The sequence below is a fragment of the Lepidochelys kempii genome, chromosome 26 (genome assembly GCF_965140265.1).
Source record: "Lepidochelys kempii isolate rLepKem1 chromosome 26, rLepKem1.hap2, whole genome shotgun sequence".
In the NCBI taxonomy this organism is placed as follows: Eukaryota; Metazoa; Chordata; order Testudines; family Cheloniidae; genus Lepidochelys; species Lepidochelys kempii.
This window is the reverse complement of record NC_133281.1, coordinates 15,875,588-15,898,136: the sequence shown is the minus strand read 5'-3', so window position 1 is coordinate 15,898,136 and position 22,549 is coordinate 15,875,588. Positions and strand designations below refer to the sequence as shown.

At 63.8% G+C, this 22,549-nt stretch overlaps 1 protein-coding gene across 1 annotated transcript in view; it reads right to left on the bottom strand.

Moving 5' to 3' along the window:
- Positions 1-12,148: 12,148 nt before the first annotated feature.
- The window catches only part of NPC1L1 (NPC1 like intracellular cholesterol transporter 1), a 22,529-nt gene continuing 12,128 nt past the window's right edge, over positions 12,149-22,549 (bottom strand). Inside the window, exons 10-17 of the mRNA XM_073324760.1 lie at positions 19,406-19,524; positions 18,202-18,328; positions 17,386-17,441; positions 16,750-16,900; positions 15,827-16,058; positions 14,683-14,796; positions 14,408-14,570; positions 12,149-12,894 (exon numbers count right to left, since the gene is read on the bottom strand). Of these exons, the coding sequence (XP_073180861.1) occupies positions 12,740-12,894; positions 14,408-14,570; positions 14,683-14,796; positions 15,827-16,058; positions 16,750-16,900; positions 17,386-17,441; positions 18,202-18,328; positions 19,406-19,524 (1,117 nt within the window). The 3' untranslated portion in view covers positions 12,149-12,739. The remainder of the gene's footprint in view (positions 12,895-14,407; positions 14,571-14,682; positions 14,797-15,826; positions 16,059-16,749; positions 16,901-17,385; positions 17,442-18,201; positions 18,329-19,405; positions 19,525-22,549) is intronic.

Below are 22,549 nucleotides of genomic sequence, written 5' to 3'. Positions count from 1 at the left end.
CACGTCTGCCAGCACGCAGGAGACATACGGTGACGGTTACCTGAGCGGGCTCCATGCTTGCCGTGGTATGGCGTCTGCACAGGTAACTCAGGAAAAAAGGCGCGAAATGATTGTCTGCTCTTGCTTTCATGGAGGGAGGGAGGGAACGGGGGCCTGACGATATGTACCCAGAACCACCCGCAACAATGTTTTAGCCCCATCAGGCACTGGGATCTCAACCCAGAATTCCAATGGGCAGCGGAGACTGCGGGAACTGTCGGATAGCTACCCACAGTGCAACGCTCCGGAAGTCAACTAGCCTCGGTACTGTGGAAGCACTCCACCGAGTTAATGCACTTAATGCACTTAGAGCATTTTCTGTGGGGACACACACACTCGAATATATAAAACCGATTTCTAAAGAACCGACTTCTATAAATTCGACCTTATTCCGTAGTGTAGACATACCCTAACACAGCTGCTACTCTGAAACCTAGTTACAGTGACATTCTCCCGAGCAGGCACAAACTTAGGACCATTTCCTTTCTGGGATTTAGTTGAATTCAGAAACAACTCTGAGACAACTGCACTATCCTCAATGATCACAGGCTGAAAGGCCCCTTCTGTCTGCTCCACAGACAAAGAACTGGAGACACATTCTCCTTTTCCAGACACACAACTCGGGATCTCATTTCCCTTGTCCCAGCACACAGGGCTGTTCACAGTCAACTGCTTGGAGACCGGAGTGGCTCCCTCCATAGGCAAGTCAATACCCCTGACAGACACAGGCACATTCCCTTCACTGTTACAATTCTCCACCCAGGTAACAGGTAAGGTCCAGGGACACTCATCTCACACTCTCCTCGCCTTCCCAAACTGCTGATTAGACAAATCCATCAGCTCACAGGGCTGCCTAGGCCCATCCAAACTTTCCTTGCCTTCCTCAGCTAGGGCTTCAACCTGACCATCCACTTTAATCTGCTCCAGAGAAACATTTTCCTGACCAATGAGTTCTTTCTGAGCTTGATCTAATTCCAGATTCACTTCTGAGACACTAGACAGACATTCAGAAACTTCATTCACAGACAAACAGCTCTTTTCCTCAGACAAACATTTGGAGAAACCCGCCCCAGGCAAATCATTGCCCATAATAGACACAGGTTTAAGATCATTCCTTTCCTGTGACTGGTTACCTGGATTGAACAAAGCTTTAATATCATCTTCCCCAATCAAAAGATCCTTAGGCAACAACTTCCTTACACCAGCTATAACTTCATGCTTCGTACTATTCCATTCAAGGTGGATTCGGGCTAAAGATACGCTTACAGTAAACTCATAAAAAGAACAGGAGGACTTGTGGCACCTTCGAGACTAACACATTTATTAGAGCATAAGGTTTTGTGGGCTACAGCTCACTTCATCGGATGCATTCAGTGGAAAATACAGTGGGGAGTTTTATATACACAGAGAACATGAAACAATGGATGTTACCGTACACACTGTAACAAGAGTGATCAAGAAAGGTGGGCTAGTACCAGCAGGAAAGCATCCAGTTTGCAAATTAATTCCAATTCAGCAGTATCTCGTTGGATTCTGTTTTTGAAGTTTTTTTTGTTGAAGAATTGCCACTTTAAGGTCAGAAATCAAGTGACCAGAGAGGTTGAAGTGTTCTCCGACTGGTTTTTGAATGTTATAATTCTGGACATCTGATTTGTGTCCATTTATTCTTTTACATAGAGACTGTCCAGTTTGACCAATGTACATGGCAGAGGGGCCTTGCTGGCACATGATGGCATATATCACATTGGTGGATGTGCAGGTGAACGAGCCTCTGATAGTGTGGCTGATGTGATTAGGCCCTGTGATGGGGTCCCCTGAATAGATATGTGAACACAGTTGGCAACGGGCTGTGTTGCAAGGATAGGTTCCTGGGTTAGTGGTTCTGTTGTGTGGCGTGTGGTTGCTGGTGAGTATTTACTTCACCCATTGTTTCATATTCTCTGTGTATATAAAATCTCCCCACTATATTTTCCACTGAATGCATCCGATGAAGTGAGCTGTAGCTCACGAAAGCTCATGCTCAGATAAATTGGTTAGTCTCTAAGGTGCCACAAGTCCTCCTTTTCTTTTTGCGGATACAGACTAACACGGCTGCTACTCTGAAACCAGTAAACTCATAGAGGAAGACAACATTCACACTCTGATTTGGAAAGTAATCTTCCTGTTTGACAAGATCTACTTTAACAAGAGTGATGTTAGAAGCTATAATTTGCCCTAAACAGCTTTTACCATTGATTTTTACACTCTCTATGAATTTTCCATTATCACTCCCATACCGAGCATTGGCACAATTTATGGGGCCACCCTCTGCTGAACTCGCAGTAACAGCATTTACATAAAGGGTGGCAGTGTTGGGGTACATTTGGTTACACCCAGACAACTGCTCAGAGTTGTGCAACACACCAGCATTGTTATAAACTGGACTTCCAAGATGATACAGTTTCTGCTGTTCTTCCCTTGCTTTTTTGACTTGGAGCTGAAGTCTGGCAGTTTCTTGTCATGTCTGGCGAACCCTCTCCTCAGCAGCCAGCAGCTTAATATGCTCCCTACGAGCCCTTTCCTCTCTTTCTTTCATCAGCTTCTTTCTCCAGCTGGGCCTAGGCTTGCTTCTCTCTCATTCGAATTTCTGCCAGTTTTTGTTCATGCTCAAACTGCAGGCTGTCTCTCAGGGCTTGCAGTTTCATTGCTTCTGTTGCTGCTTTCTGGCTCATGGTCACTGATCTTTAACCAACAAAACTCTCAATACCAAAATTCAAATTTGGATAGCATGGGGTTCTGATCCAAAGCTTAATTGACCTGGTGTAACGGAGTGTGGGGGAGTCCAGGCCCTGCACCCCTCTTCCAGGGATTCACTGAGACTCTCAGCCAGCCAGTAAAACAGAAGGTTTATTGGACAACAGGAACACAGTCCAAAACAGAGCTTGTGGGTACAACCAGGACCCCTCAGTCAAGTCCTTCTGGGGGAGCAGGGAGCTTAGACCCCAGCCCTGGGGTTCCCTGTGTTCCTCCACCCAGCCCCAAACTGAAACTAACCCCCCCACCTCCCCGCAGGCTCTCTCCTGCAGCTTGAAGAAAAGGAGGACTTGTGGCACCTTAGAGACTAACCAATTTATTTGAGCATAAGCTTTCGTGAGCTACAGCTCACTTCATCGGATGCATACTGTGGAAACAGCCTATCTTCACATTCCTGGGCAGAGGTGTTACCTCCCCCTCCCCCTCCTGGCTCAGGTGACAGGTTCTCAGGTCTCCCATCCCCAGGGCACATTCCCAGGTCAACACTCCCCCCTCCCTGCTGCGTCACATCGTCACATCTCTCCCCCCTTCGAGACTGAACTGAGCGGGGTCACTCTGACCAGTGACCTGGGGAAGTTCGGGGGCCCCCTCTCCGGGACAGCGCATCCCCTATCAGGTTGGCACTTCCTTTCACGTGGACCACGTCCATGTCGTAATCCTGCAGGAGCAGGCTCCATCTCAGGAGCTTGGCGTTGGCTCCTTTCATCTGGCGCAGCCAGGTCAGGGGAGAGTGGTCGGTGTACACGGTGAAGTGTCGCCCGAAGAGATAGGGCTCTAGTTTCTTGAGGGCCCGCACCATGGCCAGGCACTCCTTCTTGATGGCCGCGTAATGTTGCTCCTGGGGTGGCAACTTCTTGCTCAGGTACACGATGGGGTGTCTCTCCCCCTTTTCATCCTCCTGCATTAACACCGCCCCCAGTCCCGTGTCGGAGGCGAAGGTGAACACCACAAAGGGCTTGTCAAAGTCTGGGTTTGCCAGAACTGGGCCACTGACCAGAGCCTCCTTCAGCGCCCGGAAAGCCTCCTGGCACTGCTCGGTCCAGACCACCTTGTCTGGCTTCCCCTTCTTGCATAGCTCCGTGATGGGGGTGGCTATGGCGCTAAAGTGGGGCACAAATCTTCGGTAGTATCCGGCCAACCCAATAAAGGCTTGGACCTGTTTTTTGGTGTGGGGAGCGGGCCAGTCTCTGATCACCTCCACCTTGGCTGGTTCAGGCTTTAGGCGGCCGCTCCCCACCCAATGGCCCAGGTAAGATACTTCCGCCATCCCCACCTTGCACTTCTCCGCTTTTACAGTCAGCCCAGCCCCCTGGAGTCGGTCCAGCACTTGTCTAACCTGGGACACGTGGTCCTCCCAGGTCTGGCTAAAGACACAGATGTCATCAATATACGCCACAGCAAAACTCTCCATCCCCCTCAGGAGCTGGTCCACTAGGCACTGGAAGGTGGCCGGTGCTCCCTTGAGGCCGAAAGGCAGGGTCAGGAACTCATAGAGCCCCAGAGGGGTGATAAAGGCCGATTTCAGCCGGGCCTCTGCATCCAGCGGCACTTGCCAGTAGTCCTTTGTAAGGTCCATGGTGGTGAGGTACCGAGCTCCTCCCAGCTTTGTCTAGGAGCTCATCCGGTCTGGGCATGGGGTATGGCACTGAGCTTCCGATAGTCCACACAGAACCGGACCGACCCGTCCTTTTTGGGGACCAGCACCACCGGCGAGGCCCAAGGGCTGGCAGAGGGCTGGATCACCCCCAAAGCCAGCATGTCCCGGACCTCTCTTTCCAGGTCCTGAGCAGTTTTTCCTGTGACTCAGAAGGGGGAGCATCTTATCGGTGGGTGTGACCCTGTCTGCACCCGGTGGACAGTCAGATTTGTGCGTCCAGGCTGGTTGGAAAACAGCTGTCGGGACGGATGCAGCACCCCCCTGACCTCAGCTTGCTGGGCAGGGGTTAGCTGATCCGAGAGGGGAATTGTTTCCAGGGCAGAACCAGCTCTGGTCCCAGGGAATAGATCTACTAAAGGGTCATCTCCCTGCTCCTCCCACTGTCCACACACGGCCAACACCACATTCCCCCTGGCATAATATGGCTTCATCATATTCACATGGTACACCCGGCGGTGGTGCGCCCGGTTCGACAGCTCCACCACATAGTTTACCTCATTGAGCTGCTTGACGACCTTGAAAGGGCCCTCCCAGGCGGCCTGTAGTTTGTTCTTTCTCACTGGGATGAGAACCATCACCTGATCCCCGGTGGCGTAGGCACGGGCCTGCGCCGTGCGGTCATACCAGACCTTCTGCTTCCTCTGGGCTCTGGCCAGATTCTCCCTGGCCAGGCCCATGAGTTCAGCCAGTCTCTCTCGGAAGATCAGGACATACTCCACCACTGACTCTCCATCGGGAGTGGCCTTCCCCTCCCACTCGTCTCTCATCAGGTCCAGGGGGCCCCTCACCCTCCTGCCATATAACAGTTCGAAAGGCGAAAATCCGGTCGACTCCTGGGGCACCTCCCTGTACGCGAACAGCAGGTGCGGTAAGTACTTGTCCCAATCCTGCGGCTGCTGGTTCATAAAGGTTTTCAGCATCATCTTTAGCGTCCCATTGAACCTCTCCACCAGCCCATTGGACTGGGGGTGATAAGCTGAGGCCCAGTCGTGCCGGACCCCACATTTCTCCCACAAGCACCGGAGCAGGGCCGACATGAAGTTGGAGCCTTGGTCTGTCAAGACTTCCTTGGGGAACCCCACTCGGCTGAAAATGGTCAGGAGCGCATCGGCCACGGTGTCGGCTTCAATGGAAGCTACGGGCACTGCCTCGGGGTAGCGGGTGGCAAAATCTACCACCACCAGAATGTATTTCTTCCCCGACCGGGTCGTCCTGCTGAGAGGCCGCACGATGTCCATGGCCACCTTCTGGAAAGGCTCCTCTATGATGGGCAAAGGTCTCAAAGCCGCTTTCCCCTTGTCCCGGGCCTTCCCCACCCTGTGACAGGGGTCACAGGATCGGCAATACTGCCGGACCGTGGTAAAGACCCCGGGCCAGTAAAAGTTCTGTAGCAACCTCTGCCGGGTGCGCCGGATTCCCTGGTGCCCTGCGAGGGGGATGTCATGGGCCAGGTATAGGAGCCTGCGGCGATACTTCTGGGGGACTCCCAGCTGCCTCCTGACCCCACAGGACTCTACTTCCCTTGTGGGAGCCCATTCTCGGTACAGGAACCCCTTCTCCCACAGGAACCTCTCCTGGCAGCCTCTCCTCATGGTCCGTCCCACACCAAGGTCGGCCAGGTCCCTGAGCTTCCGCAAGGAGGGATCTTTCCTCAACTCGGCCTGGAACTCAGTGGCTGGGGAAGGGACGGGGCCCGGTTCCCCCTCAGTGGCCAGGTCTGAGACCACAGTCTCTCTGAGCCGTGCCCCTCGGCGCTCCCCCCCCACCAGGGTAGGGTCCTGCGCCTCCGGTGTGGTACCCTCAACAAGGTCAGGGAGCAGTGCCCCTCGCTGGCTCTGGCTACGGGTCACAACCAGGGCAGTCTGGGGGTTGCTTGGCCAGTCCTCTAGGTCTCCCCCCATCAAAACTTCAGTGGGCAAATGGTGATGTACCCCCACATCCTTGGGGCCCTCCTTGGCCCCCCATTTCAGGTGTACCCTTGCCACAGGCACCTTAAATGGGGTCCCGCCCACCCCTGTCAGGGTCAGGTAGGTGTTGGGAACCACCCGATCTGGGGCCACCACCTCAGGCCGGGCCAGCATCACCTCCGCGCCCGTATCCCAGTATCCATTGACCTTCCTCCCATCCACCTCCAGGGGAACAAGGCACTCTCTCCAGAGGGACAGCCCCGCGCCCACCCTGTAAACCGAGCACCCTGAGTCCAGAGCCTCCAGCCCTCTGGCGGAGCTGGCCGGGGATACTCTTCCCTCCGGAGCAGGTGGTAAACTGGCAGCCCCCCTTGCCTGGGCCATCTGCCCCTCGTCCAGCTGAGTCCCTACCCAGTTAACCCTGGGTAGGTTGGGTCTGCTCAGTCTGTCCCTGAGCCCGGGGCACTGGGACCGTACGTGGCCTCTCTGGCCACAGTGATAGCAGCTCAGGTCACGTTGGTCCCCTCGAGCGGGTCGGAGGGGCCCGACGCCAGGCGTTCCCCGTGGGAGGGGGTTCTCCCTATTTCCCCGCTGGGAGGCCCTATGGTGACTCTCTCTCTGCATCGGGGGGGGGGGGGGCTGTTCTTTTGGGACTCCTCCCGGCTACCCCCTGACCGACTGTTCACAAACTCGTCGGCCAGCTGCCCTGCGTGCTGGGGGTTCTCGAGCTTTTTGTCCACCAGCCACAGCCTCAGGTCGGAAGGGCACTGATCATACAGTTGCTCCAGTACGATTAGGTCAAGCAGGTCCTCTTTAGCTCGGGCCCCAGCTGCCCACTTGCGGGCATACCCCTGCATCCGGTTGACCAGTTGTAGGTAGGTGATCTCAGGCGTTTTACGCTGACTCCGGAACCTTCTCCGGTACATCTCGGGGGTCAGCCCAAACTCACGGAGCAGGGCCTGTTTGAACAGTTCGTAGTCCCCTGCCTCCAGCCCTGTCATCCGGCTGTACACCTCCACGGCTTTGGGGTCCAGTAAGGGGGTGAGAAACTGGAGCCTGTCTGCAGGGTCAACCCTGTGCATCTCACAGGCATTCTCAAAGGCCGTCAGGAAGCTATCCATGTCCTCCCCCTCCTTCCGCTGGGCCAGGAAGCACTTATCAAAGTTCCTTGCAGTCTTGGGTCCCCCCTCACTCACCGCAGCCGGGGCCCCACTGCTCTTCAGCCTGGCCAGCTCCAGTTCATGCTGTCTCTGGTTCTCCTTCTCCTGACGCTCCCTCTCCTTCTCCTGACGCTCCCTCTCCTTCTCCTCCTGCTCATGTTGACGTTGTTTCTCCTTCTCCTCCTGCTCAGTTGACGTTGTTTCTCCTCATGTTGACGTTGTTTTTCATGATCCTCCAGCTCCCTCATTTTCATCTCCCTCTCCCATTCCAGCCGCCTCCGCTCCAGGGATGGGGAGCTCCGCCGGGAGGATCCCCCGCTGGCTGCCGGGGTCAGGGTGCCCTCGGTATTCGCTGGGCTTCCCCCAACCCCTCCCCCAGACATAGGTAGGAAGGGTCTCGGGATGTCCTGGGCAGCAGTCTGACCCCTCCCAGCTCGGTCAGGCCCCAGGGCCCACGCTGCGTCCGCCGGGCGGCTTCCCTCAGGGACAGGGATCGGGTCATCCAAGCGATCCCTCTCCTCCAACTGGGCAATCAGCTGTTCCTTGGTGGACCCCCCAATGTGCAGCCCCCTCTGCCTGCACAGCTCCACCGGGTCGCTCTTAAGGCGTTTAGCGTACATCTCCCTGCTGGCCACTCGCAGGCCGGGCAGCTTTCCACAGTTTCCAGGAAAAACCCCTCGTGTGCCAGTCCTTCTTGAGGTCACCACCTCTTTGCCAGGGTCGAGCTGCAGCCTCCTCTGCCCCTGGGACCGCTCGCTGCAATCCCCCGGGGAACTCTGTTACTGCAAAAGTCCTTCTCTCTAGTCACACACTCCCAGGGGTTAACCACCCCCTGGAACTGTCTCTCTTTGAATCTTCAGCACGCCCGGTCCCCGTCAATCCCCCTTCGTCTTACTGTTCCCCAGTCACTTACTGCAGGAAGCGCCGTTCACGGGGTGCAGTACATCCCACCGCTGCCACCAGTTGTCACGGAGTGTGGGGGAGTCCAGACCCTGCACCCCTCTCCCAGGGATTCACTGAGACTCTCAGCCAGCCAGTAAAACAGAAGGTTTATTGGACAACAGGAACACAGTCCAAAACAGAGCTTGTGGGTACACCCAGGACCCCTCAGTCAAGTCCTTCTGGGGGAGCAGGGAGCTTAGACCCCAGCCCTGGGGTTCCCTGCGGTCCACCACCCAGCACCAAACTGAAACTAACCCCCCCCCCCCGGTTCTGTGGATCCTAGCCCGACTTTGCCATTGTAACGATGCTGCCCTTGGTGGGACACTTCTGAGAGTATCAATTCAGGACAAATTGCTTAGAGCAGGGCAGTTACAGCCCAAGGCTGGGGTTCCTTTGCATACCAAGGCAAACCAAACCAGCCAGACAGAGAAGACTGAGATCAGGGCTCTGTTGTGGCACGTTGGGGTATGTGTCCCAGCATCCCTTGCCTGCAGGTTTACAACTTTGGGGGCTGTTTTGCAGCATCTTGCCCCCTCGTGCTGCCCCTTGCCCGTCTGCCAGGGAAGAGCTGGCTGGTTTCTGGGGGTTCTAGGAACAGAACCCCAAACCAGGGCCATGCAGGCTGCGATTAGCAGGGCATGTGCTCAGACCCAGGGGCTCCGATCTCCTCTGGGAGTGAGTTCTGGAGTCCAGCCCAATGTCGTCCCGGTGCCACGTGGCTGCAGCAGGAGCTCACAGGGAGACATGTCTCGGGAACATGGGACCTGTCCACGGGCCCTGGGAATAGCAGGGCAGAACGTGCCCAGTGGGGTGCACCAGGGAGTTCTTGGGGCTGGTTCCTGGGAGCAGTTGTTGAGCCTGGAGGTGATCGGTGCATGGATTGCTGTGTCCAGTTCTGTACCCAGGCCCTGATACCAGGGTGATTGGCGCAGCAAGCCTGTCTTGGTCTCAGATGGGAGTGGCCGTGTCTGTCAGCCTGGGTGGGTGAACATAACCAGCTGAGGGCAGGTGCCCTCCATAGCCCCATGCAGGGGCCAGACTGGCTGCCGCTCCATTTGCAGTGGGGCTGGAGTGGGTCACTGCTGGGCCCTGCCCCAGGGAGCATTGCCACAGGTCCAACCCGCTTGCAGGGCTGAGAAACAGGCTCTGGGCTTTGCCAAACTCGTTAAGGACCATGCCCATGTGGGGCCCCGAGATTTCTGTGAGTCAGGGCTGCGGTGTGTGGCTGATTAGTTCTCCAAGGGGCTGCGGCCAGGCTCAATGCTTTGTGTGAGTCCCACCTTGGCTGGGGATGGGGCACCCCACCCACACCCTGGGGCCCCGGCTCAGCATGGGTAAGAGGGGCCTGCAGCAAGAGCAGGGCAGGGATAAGGGTCGCTTTGGGGGACAGCTGGATCCACATGGGGGGTAGGATTTCCCCATTGCCTCTGCAAGCTGGGCAACCCCCATGGTCAGGGTATGGGGCCCATCTCCTGCTATGCTACCCCCTGCAGCAGAGAGGCTGGCTGGGCCATGGGGCCTGACCCCTACTCTGCCCCCTACCTGGCAGGACCTCCGAGAGCAGGACAGGGGAGCCTGTGGGCAGGTAGCGCTGCCCCTGGGTGATCAGCATGTGAATGGCCCAGGGCCCTGCACCCACCCAGCTGGCCTGCCCTGGAGCACAGAGGCACACCTTAGAAACCTGGGGCTGGAGGGTCCAGCTTAATGGTGGGAGCAGGCCGGGCAGGGGAGCAATGGGGGCAGGGCATAGGGCACCGTAGAGCTGATACTGAAGGGGGGATGGAATCCTGCCCTCTCTGATTTACAAGTGAGGCAGCTCTACCTATGTGTGTGGCGGGGGAGGGTTAGGAGTCAGGACTCCTGGGTTCTGTCCCCAGCTCGGGGAGGCGAGTGGGGTCTCATGGTTAGAGCAGGGGGCGCGGGGAGCCACGACTCCTGGGTTCTATTCCCACGCGGGGCTGCCTGGCTGCAGCATGGCCAGAGGGAAATAAAGTCACTGCTCCAGGCCCTCACTGGTAACAGGCTGGCACTATTGGGGGGCCGATCTGTAAGGACCCACATTGCATGGACCACACAGGACCTGCGGGGGATGGAGAAAACCTGGCTCATGGATCGCACTGGGGCATTGTTATGGGGAGCTATCAGTTGGGGGGAATGCTCCTAGCAGGGTCCTCCGGGGCTCAGTCCTTGGGCCAAAGCTGTTTAATTACCTCCCCGCCACCCCCGCCCTAGTGGAGGCTCAGATCTTTGCAGGCACAGTTGGCAGGCGAGCGGGAGGCTGGGGTGGGTGTTGTCCCGGCGGGCTGGGTTCCTGCAACAGAGAGACCTGCCGCGCCCTCAGACCAGCAGCGTCTGAATGCAGCCCGAGGCCACAGGGAACCCAGACCCCGGGTTTTCCCTGCGGGCTGGGAGACGGCGCCCTGGTGAGCAGGAACTCAGACAAGGACCTGCGGGTTGTGGCTAATGAGTGCTCGGTGCAAGGCTGCGGCTAACTGGGCCCCGGAGATCCTGAGGCCATGAGCTTCCCGCAGGACACAGCCCTAGTGAGACCATTACAGGAATCCCGGGTCCAGTGCTGGGGTCCACACCCCAGGAAGGGTGGGGAGATACTGGAGGGTGTCCCAACAATCACCATGGAGTGTGACTGAATCGGCCTATGGATGAGGAGATGGTGATGGGGCTTTGTGCCAAGGTCCTGCCAGGTGGATGAAGGTCTGAGAGCGGCTGGGGCATTCCCAACTCGTGACTGGAAGCAGGACAAACTCCCAGCAGTGATGGTTAAACATCAGGACAGCGCAGTGAGGAGGTGCTGGAGTCGCCATGGCTTGGAGTCTCAACACCTTGAGCCAATCACTTTTTAAGGGGTAGGCTGTAAGTCGAATCCTCAGAGGACCTCTACAGCCCATGGGTCGGGCTGCGGGGGTCCCTTCTGGCCCTGGAGTCTGCGAAGCTGAGTCTTCCTGGCCGTCGCCCTCTGTCGTGGCCCTCAACATGTGCAGAATGCCTTGCACCAAGATAACAACAGTAATCCAACCGCATGCTTCAGGGCTGCAGTTGATCACCTGTAGGGGTCAGGAAGGAATCTTTCTCCCAGTGCCCAACTGGTCAGACCCATCAGAGCTTGCCCACGGTGGAGCCAGGACACTGTGGGAGAGGCGATGCGGTGCACGTGTTTGGAGGTGGCACAGAGAATCTGTCCTAGATGCCCAGCGAGTATGCCTTTCCCCCAGGTCAGACTGGCAGGGACCTGGGGGGGTGATGGGGGGAGTATCGCCTTCCCCTGCAGTTGGGGGGAGCAGATTGCCTGCTGGCATCATCTGGGCATGTTGCACCTAGTTAAGTTCCTGCCCTCTCAGGGGCCTCGGGCATGGGTGCCCCTCAGTCTCTCCTGGTCTGGGCTTAGACTGGGTGAAAATTACTGGCCTGTGCTGAACAGGGGTCCTTCTGGCTCAAGAGTCAATGAAACAATTTCATCCCCAAGTGCTTAGCACAGGCAGGAATCCTTTACACTGAAATGCAGCTGCCTCTGTGGGGGAGCACAGCCGCTGTGCAGCAGCTGCACCAACGGCCCAGTGTGGGGTAGAGACGGAGGAACCCTGCCCCAGGGTTCCCATTTGCAAGGTTAAACGCAGACAAAGGCAGAAGGGTTAGAGCAAGGTTTAAATATAATTCAGGTAGGAAATTGTCTTGTAAACACTGAGAGGCGGGTTCCATCCGGCCCCAGGGCCAGAATCTGCCTGGAATTAAACACAGCAAATCAGAGCCCCCAGACTTCCAGGGATCAGAGACATGCAGGCCCCCCAGCTCGGCCTGTCCTAGGGGCTGACAACTCACTGGGCAAGGAAAGTGCATGAGCTCCCACAGGGGCCCGAGTGATGGGGTGTCTCGCTGGGGCAGCACTGAGTGTGAGGAGTGAGCGCCCCCTAGCGCTGAGCTAGGGCTTTGAGGTCAGTGCTGAAGGTGGGGAGCCCCCAGCACACTCCCTGAAAACACCCCTGGCTCTGCCCTGGGGCAGGCACTGAGTGCGTGGGGAGAGCGCCCCACGCTATGCAGGGTGCCCATCCCCCCAGCCCTGAGCCGCTGGCCTGGCCCCTCCAAGGCGGTGGTGGTAGAGGTGGGGAGATTTGAAGATTCAAAGGGTTGGGGGCTATCCAGCAGCAGAACCCCCCGACCCGCATTGAGTCAGAGAGGAGTGACTCCCCTGGCAGTAGCAGCAGCTCGGTGCCCCCTGGTTCTGCCCCTCAGAGGCGGTGGGAGGCCGTGGGGGGGTCCCCTGGTCCCTGGTCCTTGTCCTGGAAGCTGGGGTTCCTCACGGTCAGGCTGCCATCAGGGTGCCTCTTCTCCGGCTCCGGCTGTGGGGCCTTGGCCAGGGCTGTGGTGGGGCTGGCATTGGGCCCTAGGGTACAGGAGGGGCAGGTTAGAGCTGGGTGGGATGGCAGACGCCATGGCCAGAGGTACCACAGGCAGCTCCCCCCGTGCCAACCATGGTGCCCCTGTGCCCTGCCTCCTTCCCCCCAGCTCCGACCTCGGAGCAGGAGGCCTGGGTGTTGAACAGGTGGACATTGCAGGGTAGTGGGGCAGGCACTGTGGGGCAAGCGGGAAGCGCGGGGCGAGTGGGATGCTGTGGGGGAAGCAAGGAGTGCAGGGCAGCTGGGTTGGGCGCTGGTGGGCAGCACGGGGTGGATGGGGCACTGGGGAAGGCAGGACGGGTGCGATACTGTATGAGTACTGGGGGCAGATGGGCAGCGCGGTGGCTGGGGGGAGGGCGCTGGGGGCAGGTGGGCAGTGCGGGCGGCCGAGACGAACACTGGGGGCAGGCGGGCAGCGCAGTTGCTGGAGGGAGGGCGCTGGGGGCAGGTGGCCAGCGTGGGTGGCCGGGGTGAGTACTGGGGGCAGGCGGGCAGCGTGGCGGCTGGCAGGAGGGCGCTGGGGGCAGGCAGGCAGTGCGGCGGCCGGGACAAGCACCGAGAACAGGCGGGCAGCGTGGGAGGCTGGGACGAGCACTGGGGGCAGCCGGGCAGTGCGGGCAGCCGGGGTGAGCACTGGGGGCAGGCGGGCAGCGCAGCGGCCGGGGGGAGGGCACTGGGGGCAGTTGGGCAGCACGGGTGGCTGGGATGAGCACTAAAGCAGGCAGGCAGTGCGGCGGCCAGGGGTAGGGCGCTGGGGGCAGCTGGGCAGCGCGGGTGGCCGGGGTGAGTACTGGGGGCAGGCGGGCAGCATGGCGGCCAGGGGGAGGGTGCTGGGGGCAGACGGGCAGTGCAGCGGCCGGGACGAACACTGGGGGGCAGGCGGGCAGCGTGGTTGCTGGAGGGAGGGCGCTGGGGGCAGGCAACCAGCGCTGCAGCCGGGGTGCGGATGCTGGGGGCAGGCGGGCAGCGCATGTGGCCGGGGTGAGTACTGGGGGCAGGCGGGCAGTGTGGCGGCCGGGGGAAGGGCGCTGGGGGCAGGTGGGCAGCGCGTGTGGCCGGGGTGAGTACTGGGGGCAGGCAGGCAGCGTGGTGGCCGGGGGAAGGGCTCTGGGGGCAGCCGGGCAGCGTGGCGGCCGGGGGGAGGGCGCTGGGGGCAGACGGGCAGCGTGGCGGCCGGGGGGAGGGCGCTGGGGGCAGCCGGGCAGCGTGGCGGCCAGGGGGAGGGTGCTGGGGGCAGCCGGGCAGCGTGGCGGCCGGGGGGAGGGCGCTGGGGGCAGCCGGGCAGTGTGGTGGCCGGGGGGAGGGCGCTGGGGGCAGGCGGGCAGCGTGGCGGCCGGGGGGAGGGCGCTGGGGGCAGCCGGGCAGTGTGGTGGCCGGGGGGAGGGTGCTGGGGGCAGCCGGGCAGCGTGGCGGCCGGGGGGAGGGCGCTGGGGGCAGCCGGGCAGTGTGGTGGCCGGGGGGAGGGCGCTGGGGGCAGGCGGGCAGCGTGGCGGTAGGCACCGAAGTAGCTGAGCAGCACGGGTAGGAAGACCAGGCCATGCAGCAGGCCCAGCAGCGTGATGAGCAGGTTCAGGCGGAAGAAGAAGATCTGGATGAGCTGGGCCTTGGCGAACGCCAGCACCACGATTCCCGGCAGGTTGGTCATGGCCACGCCAGCAAAGACCTGCAGGGAAGGGGGTTGGTCAGAGATGGCTCCGGCCACCCCCTCACAGGCCCTCCTTCCCCGGGGCTGGCCGGCCCCGACCCCCCACCTCGCCCCGCGGCCTCCCACTCACCGCGCTGCCCATGTTGACGGTGGCCTCCTTGGCCCTCTCCAGCCGGGTGGGCTGGGTGCTGACAGCGAAGGCCCGGGTCAGGTGGGACACGAATTCCACCGAGATGCCCACGGCCTGCAAGGGGCACAGGGAGTTAGCAGGGCTGGGGCTGGGGCAGGCAGGGCTGCAGCAGGCTCACAACGCCCCCCAGCACCCACACCCTCTGCCCACAGCACCCAAACCCCATGGCCCCCCAGCACGTGCAGCCCGCTCAGCACCCATACCCCATGCCCAGGATCAGAGACCCTGCCCCATGGGGCACAGTGGAAGAGGGCAGCGAGGGGGCACTGGGCCTGCTGGGTAACAGGCTCTCCATACAGCACTGAATCAAGGACCCACACACCCACCAAGTCCTGTCCCAGCATGCAGTGGGCTTCGGGACATCACAGCCATGCCCTCCCCTACCAGAGCTGGGTCCTGCGGCCACCTGTGAACGGCAGCATGGGAAGGGTGGGGGGATGCTGGGAAGCAGGCACCTGGGGCTGGAGGTCGGGAGCTGGGTGCCAGGTAGCCAGGGCTGGGGGTTGGGTTCCTGGGGATGGAGGCTGGAAGCTGAGTGTCCAGGTCTGGGTGCCAGACAGCTGGGGCTGGGAATCAGGGCTGGGTGCCAGGGGCTGGAGGCTGGGTGCCAGAGACTGGAGGCTGGGTGCCAGGTGCCTGGGACTGGAGGCCGGGTGGCTGGAGGCTGGGTAATGTGTGCCCAGGGCTGGGTGTGCAGGGCTGGAGGCTGGGTGGCTGGGTGCTGGGTGCCCAACACTGGATGCTGGGTGCCCGGGGCTGGAGGCTGGGTTCCCAGGGCTGGGTGCCAAGGACTGGAGTCTGAGTGCCAGGTGCCTGGGGCTGGAGGCCGGGTGGCTGGAGGCTGGGTAATGTGTGCCCAGGGTTGTGTGTGCAGGGCTGGGTGCCGGGGGCTAGATGCCGGGGCTGGAGGCTGGGTGGCTGGGTGCCCAATGCTGGATGCTGGGTGCCCAGGGCTGGAGGCTGGGTGCCCAAGGCTAGATGCCGGGGCTGGAGGCTGGGTGGCTGGGTGCCAGGTGCCCAGGGCTGGAGGCTGGATGGCTGGGTGCCGGGTACCAGGGGCTGGGTGCCCGGGGTCAGCACGCACCGTCACCAGGTTGATGAGGGAGATGGCATTGTAGCTGATGCCCCAGAGCGTCATGGCACCCACGGTGTCCACCAGGATCATGACGATGGTGAGCAGGTTGATGAGGCCCGAACGCAGGTCCATGCCCAGCAGCACGCAGCAGATGGCGAAGGTGGGCACCAGGCAGAGCGCCAGGTTGAAGAGGCCCTCGCTGACGATGGTGAGGTACTGCTCGTAGAACACGTAGGTGACCCTGGGGGCCGGGCATGGCGTGAGACAACAACGAGCCCCCCCGAGACCCTACCCTGCCTCCGACCTGGGACACAGGCCTCTGGACAGTCCCCCCTGGATCCTCCCCTGCCTCCCCCTTGGAACAGGGCCCCTTGGACGGCACCCTGGGACCCTCCTGCTTCCCCCCGGGACACAGGCCCCTGGACGGTCCGTTCCCCCCCGCCTCCTCCTGGGATGGCCCCCAGGACCCATCCCCCTGTGCCTGGGACATGGCCCCCCAGATTGCCCTCAGGACCCCCACCTTGCCCAGGACATGGGCCCCTGGGACCATCCCCTGCCTCCCCCTGGGACATGGGCCCCTGGACAGCCCCCCAGGACCCTCCCCTGCCTCCCTCCTGGGACACGGGTCCCTTCCATGGTCCCCCGGGACCCATCCCCCTGTGCCTGGGACATGGGCCCCTGGACAGCCCCCTGGGACAATACCCTCCCTGCCTCAGGGACATGGGCCCCATTGTGCTGCCCCTCTGCCCCTGCTCTCACTGGACTGGCCCCAGCCCCAATCCCTCTAGACATGGGCCCAACCAGGCTGCACCCCACAGGGACCCAATGGGCATCCCCTCCCCCTTCTCCTCATGGGACAAGGCAGCAACATCCTTATGGGAAACACCCCCCAGAGCGCCCCCCCGACCCCTCTGTGCCATCTGCCCCCTCACGTGTAGGGGAAGACCCGGAAGCTGGGGTCGGTGCCCGGCACCCGCCGCATGGAGTGGGTGATGTTGGTTGCCAGTTCCCGCACTGCCCTCAGCGCGGCCGTGAACTCCTGGGAGTTAGTGAGGGGCGTGTGGTAGGCCATGAACCGCGAGGCTGGGGGAGATGGGGGGGTAAGACTACTGTCCCCTGGTTTGGAGAGCTCCCCTGGGACCCCCACTCCTCCCACTGTCCCTCTCCTCCCATATCCTGGGACCCCCTCCCCCACTATGCTTTCACCCCTATATCCTGGGACGCTCTCCCTCACTATGCCCTCCCAGTGCCCTCCTCCCCCATATCCTGGGAACCCCCCCATGCTTTTCTTGTACCCTCCTCACTACCCAGACTGCCGGATCCTGCCCCCAGTGTGGTCCCACAGGGCCCCCTTGTGCCCACTCTTTCCCTGGCATGCGACAGGCAGTGGGGCTGGACCCCCAGCGCTGTGTGGCGCAGGAGGGCAGTGTGGTCCTGATGCCCCCAGGAGGCAGACTGCTGTGTGCCATTCCCCCCTCCCCTGGGGGCAGGCCCTCCCCACCCATCTCACTGCAGAGGGGGTCTCCCCCGCCCCATGCGTGGGTGTGCCCAGCGCGGCTGGTACTTACCCTGGATCTCGCCGTCCGGGCCCAGCTTCACAGCGGTGTCGTAGGCACCCAGCCCCCTGGGTGGGGATAGGAGAGGGGTGGGTGAGAGCGGGGAGGGGCAGGGTGACCCCCCGCTACATGGGAAGCTCTCCTCTCACCTGAGTCTGCCTACAGTCTGAGCTGCCCACTATGGGGAAGGGGGTGCCTGGAGAGGTCCCCAGCGGGGCAGATGTGGGGTCCCTGTGTGGGGCAGGGCTGGGCCCCAGGGTGCTGGCCTGGGGCTCCGAGTCCAGCCCTATCAGCCAGGGTATGTGTGTCCTACACTGCTAGCCAGGCTGGGGGACAGAGGTGGGGTTGGGGGTACGGGCTGGGGGTGCTGCTAGCCGGTCCCAGAACGCCCCTAGAATGGCAAACTGGGGGGGAGGCAGAGTGAGGGGTCAGTTGGAAGTGTTTCCCTGTAGGTTGGCCCAGCGCTAATGGCCAGCGCCCATAGGTCCCGCCAGAAGGCTGCGCCCCGCCCAGCACAGCCGCGGGCCTGGCGAGAGCTGCAGGCGCCTGTGACAGTCAGTTACTCTGTGTGTGTGTGAGAGACACCCCTGGCCAGCAGGAGGCGCCGTCTGCCTGACCCCTCACCAGCAGGGGGCACTGTGCGTCTGTCTATCTGACCCTTCGCCGGCTGGGGGTGCTGCACATGTGTGTGCCTGTCTCACTCCTGGCCAGCAGGGGGTGCTGTGTGGGGCATGTGCTGCACCTCGATCCCAGCCCCGCTGCCCGCAGGGCATGTTTCCAGCCCCCGCCGCCGTCCCAGCGCCCGGCCCTGCCCCCACCAGCACCTACCCCTTGGGACAGTTGAGGTTGGGCATGTCATGCAGGAACCAGGGCAGGAAGTGGTTGAATTGCTCCACCGAGGGGCGAATGACCTCGCTCAGGTTCCTCATGCAGCTGAGCGGGCAGCTTGTGATGGCTGCGGGGTGAGAGGCCAGGATGGTGAGGGGGTCGCAGGGCGAGAATGACGGGCGGGTGGGCATGGGGGCTCTCCTCACCCAGAGGAATCCCCCGGGTGGATCAGACCTGGCTCTGCCCAGACCCGTCTCCTCTCCCACGGGGCCAGTCCCAGGGACGTGCCAGAGCCCCCATCCCATGGCTGATCTGGAATCACCGGCCCCTTGGAGCTGTTTCTCCCAGACCCTGTCAGGCCAGGGCCAGCTCATGGCTAGGGACGGGAGGGCTCAGATCCCTGCTGCTGCTTTATCCCTCCAGGGAGCTCCCGCTGCAGTCGCGGCCCAGGTCAATGCAGGGCTCTGCTCAGCTCTCAGAGATCTAGTGGCCGGGAGTTCCACAGGCTGCACGGAATCGAAACCCAGAGTGTTGTGCCCTTCACTGCTTGTGCAGGATGAGCTTTGCACCCAGCCATGCCCTTTGCCATCCCACTCTGGCCAAACTCCCCCGCGCCCCTCCCAGCCACCTCCTGCCCCCCACTCCTGCCCCCCAACACACACTAAACAGAACTGAGTCTGGCAAGCGCTGGCAAAATCGCTTTGGGCTGAAACCTGCTTTCCAGTGTGCCTGCAGGGCTGGCCAGACCCCACTGACTCGCTGCCCCAGCCTGCCCCCACTGGGATCTCATGGCGATCTGAGGGGAAATCCAGCTTTTCCACCTGCCCCAAACCCCTGGGGTTCTGCCCGGCCCCTAGCATTGGAATCGCCTGGCCGTGGCATTCAGCAGTGGCAGCCAGACGCCATCGGGGCGCACAGGGCCCGTCTGTCCAAGGTGTGGCTGTGCCGGGACGGTCCTGTCTCGCTGCGGGGTGAGCCCCCTTCTCCAGCCTTCCCTCTCCCCAGACTGCAGGGGCCCTGTCTTGCCCTGCCCCACAGGGCGCCCCCCCCCCCCACATCTCTGACCCCTCTCTCTGCAGTGACCACCTGCCCCCTTGTCTGGGGGGTCACAGTGCCACACCCGCTGGGGGAGCAGGGTCCTGGTGTCCCTTTCCGTGCCCAGCCCTGGGCAGCACAGTCAGGTTAACCCCCCAGCGAGACCTACTGTTGGTGGAGGGGCAGAACTGCCCCCCGCTGTGGCTGATGCGGCAGCATCTCGACAGAGGATGGAGCCAGTCAATAAAGTCATCCACCCAGGACGAAGCTGGGATGGCCAGGTAGGATCTGCACGAGAAGCAGGGGTGGCTGGTTAGTGGGGGCCCTGCCTGCGGTTGCAGGCCCAGCCGTAGGGCACCACGGGCCTACCCAGGCTAGGGTAGGGACAGAGCTGGACAGGAGGCAGCCGCCGGTGTGGGCTGGGGGACCCGGCTCAGATAATGACTTAGGTCCCAAGCAACCATCAGAGGCGCCCGCCTTTGTTCAAACCGAACAAATCCACACAGCGGGGCGCCCAGAAGACTTGGGGTTGAGGGTACCGGCAGAGCGAGGGGTACCGGCAGAACTGGAGGCATGGGCATTGGGGCAGAGCAAGGGGCCCTGGCAGAGATGGGGCGATGGGGCGGAATGAGGCTGTAGGGCGGAGCGAGGGGCCCTGTCAGAGGTGGGGGGAGGGGTTCTGGGGCAGGGCGGAATGGGGCTGTGGGTTGGAGCAAGGGCCCCGCGGAGCCGGGGGGCGGGGGCTGTGGGCGGGAGCGAGGGCCCCGCGGAGCCGGGGGGAAGGGGCTGTGGGTGGGAGCGAGGGCCCCGCGGAGCCGGGGGCTGTGGGTGGGAGCGAGGGCCCCGCAGAGCCGGGGGCGGGGGCTGTGGGTCGGAGCGAGGGCCCCGCGGAGCCGGGGGCTGTGGGTCGGAGCGAGGGCCCCGCGGAGCCGGGGGCTGTGGGTGGGAGCGAGGGCCCCGCAGAGCCGGGGGCTGTGGGCGGGAGCGAGGGCCCCGCGGAGCCGGGAGCGGGGGCTGTGGGTGGGAGCGAGGGCCCCGCGGAGCCGGGGGCTGTGGGTGGGAGCAAGGGCCCCGCGGAGCCGGGGGGCGGAGGCTGTGGGCGAGAGCGAGGGCCCCGCGGAGCCGGGGGCTGTGGGTGGGAGCGAGGGCCCCGCGGAGCCGGGGGCTGTGGGTGGGAGCGAGGGCCCCGCGGAGCCGGGGGCTGTGGGTGGGAGCGAGGGCCCCGCGGAGCCGGGGGCTGTGGGTGGGAGCGAGGGCCCCGCGGAGCCGGGGGCCGGGGCTGTGGGTGGGAGCGAGGGCCCCGCGGAGCCGGGGGCTGTGGGTGGGAGCGAGGGCCCCGCGGAGCCGGGGGACGGGGGCTGTGGGTGGGAGCGAGGGCCCCGCGGAGCCGGGGGCTGTGGGTGGGAGCGAGGGCCCCGCGGAGCCGGGGGCTGTGGGTGGGAGCAAGGGCCCCGCGGAGCCGGGGGGCGGAGGCTGTGGGCGAGAGCGAGGGCCCCGCGGAGCCGGGGGCTGTGGGTGGGAGCAAGGGCCCCGCGGAGCCGGGGGCTGTGGGTGGGAGCGAGGGCCCCGCGGAGCCGGGGGCCGGGGCTGTGGGTGGGAGCGAGGGCCCCGCGGAGCCGGGGGCTGTGGGTGGGAGCGAGGGCCCCGCGGAGCCGGGGGCTGTGGGTGGGAGCGAGGGCCCCGCGGAGCCGGGGGCCGGGGCTGTGGGTGGGAGCGAGGGCCCCGCGGAGCCGGGGGCCGGGGCTGTGGGTGGGAGCGAGGGGGCCCCGCGGAGCCGGGGGCTGTGGGTGGGAGCGAGGGCCCCGCGGAGCCGGGGGCTGTGGGTGGGAGCGAGGGCCCCGCGGGGCCGGGGCTGTGGGTGGGAGCAAGGTCCCCGCGGGGCCGGGGGCCGGGGGCTGTGGGTGGGGAGCGAGGGCCCCCGCGGGGCCGGGGCTGTGGGTGGGAGCGAGGGCCCCGCGGAGCCGGGGGCTGTGGGTGGGAGCGAGGGCCCCGCGGGGCCGGGGCTGTGGGTGGGAGCGAGGGCCCTGCGGAGCCGGGGGCCGGGGCTGTGGGTGGGAGCGAGGGCCCCCGCAGAGCCGGGGGCTGTGGGTGGGAGCGAGGGCCCGCGGAGCCGGGGGCCGGGGCTGTGGGTGGGAGCGAGGGCCCCGCGGAGCCGGGGGCTGTGGGTGGGAGCGAGGGCCCCGTGGAGCCGGGGGCCGGGGCTGTGGGTGGGAGCGAGGGCCCCGCGGAGCCGGGGGCTGTGGGTGGGAGCGAGGGCCCCGCGGAGCCGGGGGCTGTGGGTGGGAGCGAGGGCCCTGCGGAGCCGGGGGGCTGTGGGTGGGAGCGAGGGCCCCGCGGAGCCGGGGGCCGGGGCTGTGGGTGGGAGCGAGGGCCCTGCGGAGCCGGGGGCTGTGGGTGGGAGCGAGGGCCCCGCGGAGCCGGGGGCTGTGGGTGGGAGCGAGGGCCCCGCGGAGCCGGGGGCTGTGGGTGGGAGTGAGGGCCCTGCGGAGCCGGGGCTGTGGGTGGGAGCGAGGGCCCTGCGGAGCCGGGGGCTGTGGGTGGGAGCGAGGGCCCTGCAGAGCCGGGGGCTGTGGGTGGGAGCGAGGGCCCCGCGGAGCCGGGGGCTGTGGGTGGGAGCGAGGGCCCCGCGGGGCCGGGGCTGTGGGTGGGAGCGAGGGCCCCGCGGAGCCGGGGGCTGTGGGTGGGAGCGAGGGCCCTGCGGAGCCGGGGGCTGTGGGTGGGAGCGAGGTCCCCGCGGAGCCGGGGGCCGGGGGCTGTGGGTGGGAGCGAGGGCCCCGCGGAGCCGGGGGCTGTGGGTGGGAGTGAGGGCCCTGCGGAGCCGGGGGGCTGTGGGTGGGAGCGAGGGCCCTGCGGAGCCGGGGCTGTGGGTGGGAGCGAGGGCCCCTGCAGAGCCGGGGGCTGTGGGTGGGAGCGAGGGCCCCGCGGAGCCGGGGGCTGTGGGTGGGAGCGAGGGCCCCGCGGGGCCGGGGCTGTGGGTGGGAGCGAGGGGCCCCGCGGAGCCCGGGGGCTGTGGGTGGGAGCGAGGGCCCTGCGGAGCCGGGGGCTGTGGGTGGGAGCGAGGTCCCCGCGGAGCCGGGGGCCGGGGGCTGTGGGTGGGAGCGAGGGCCCCGCGGGGCCGGGGCTGTGGGTGGGAGCGAGGGCCCCGCGGAGCCGGGGGCCGGGGCTGTGGGTGGGAGCGAGGGCCCCGCGGAGCCGGGGGCCGGGGCTGTGGGTGGGAGCGAGGGCCCTGCGGAGCCGGGGGCTGTGGGTGGGAGCGAGGGCCCCGCGGAGCCGGGGGCCGGGGCTGTGGGTGGGAGACTCTGAGATAGCGCGT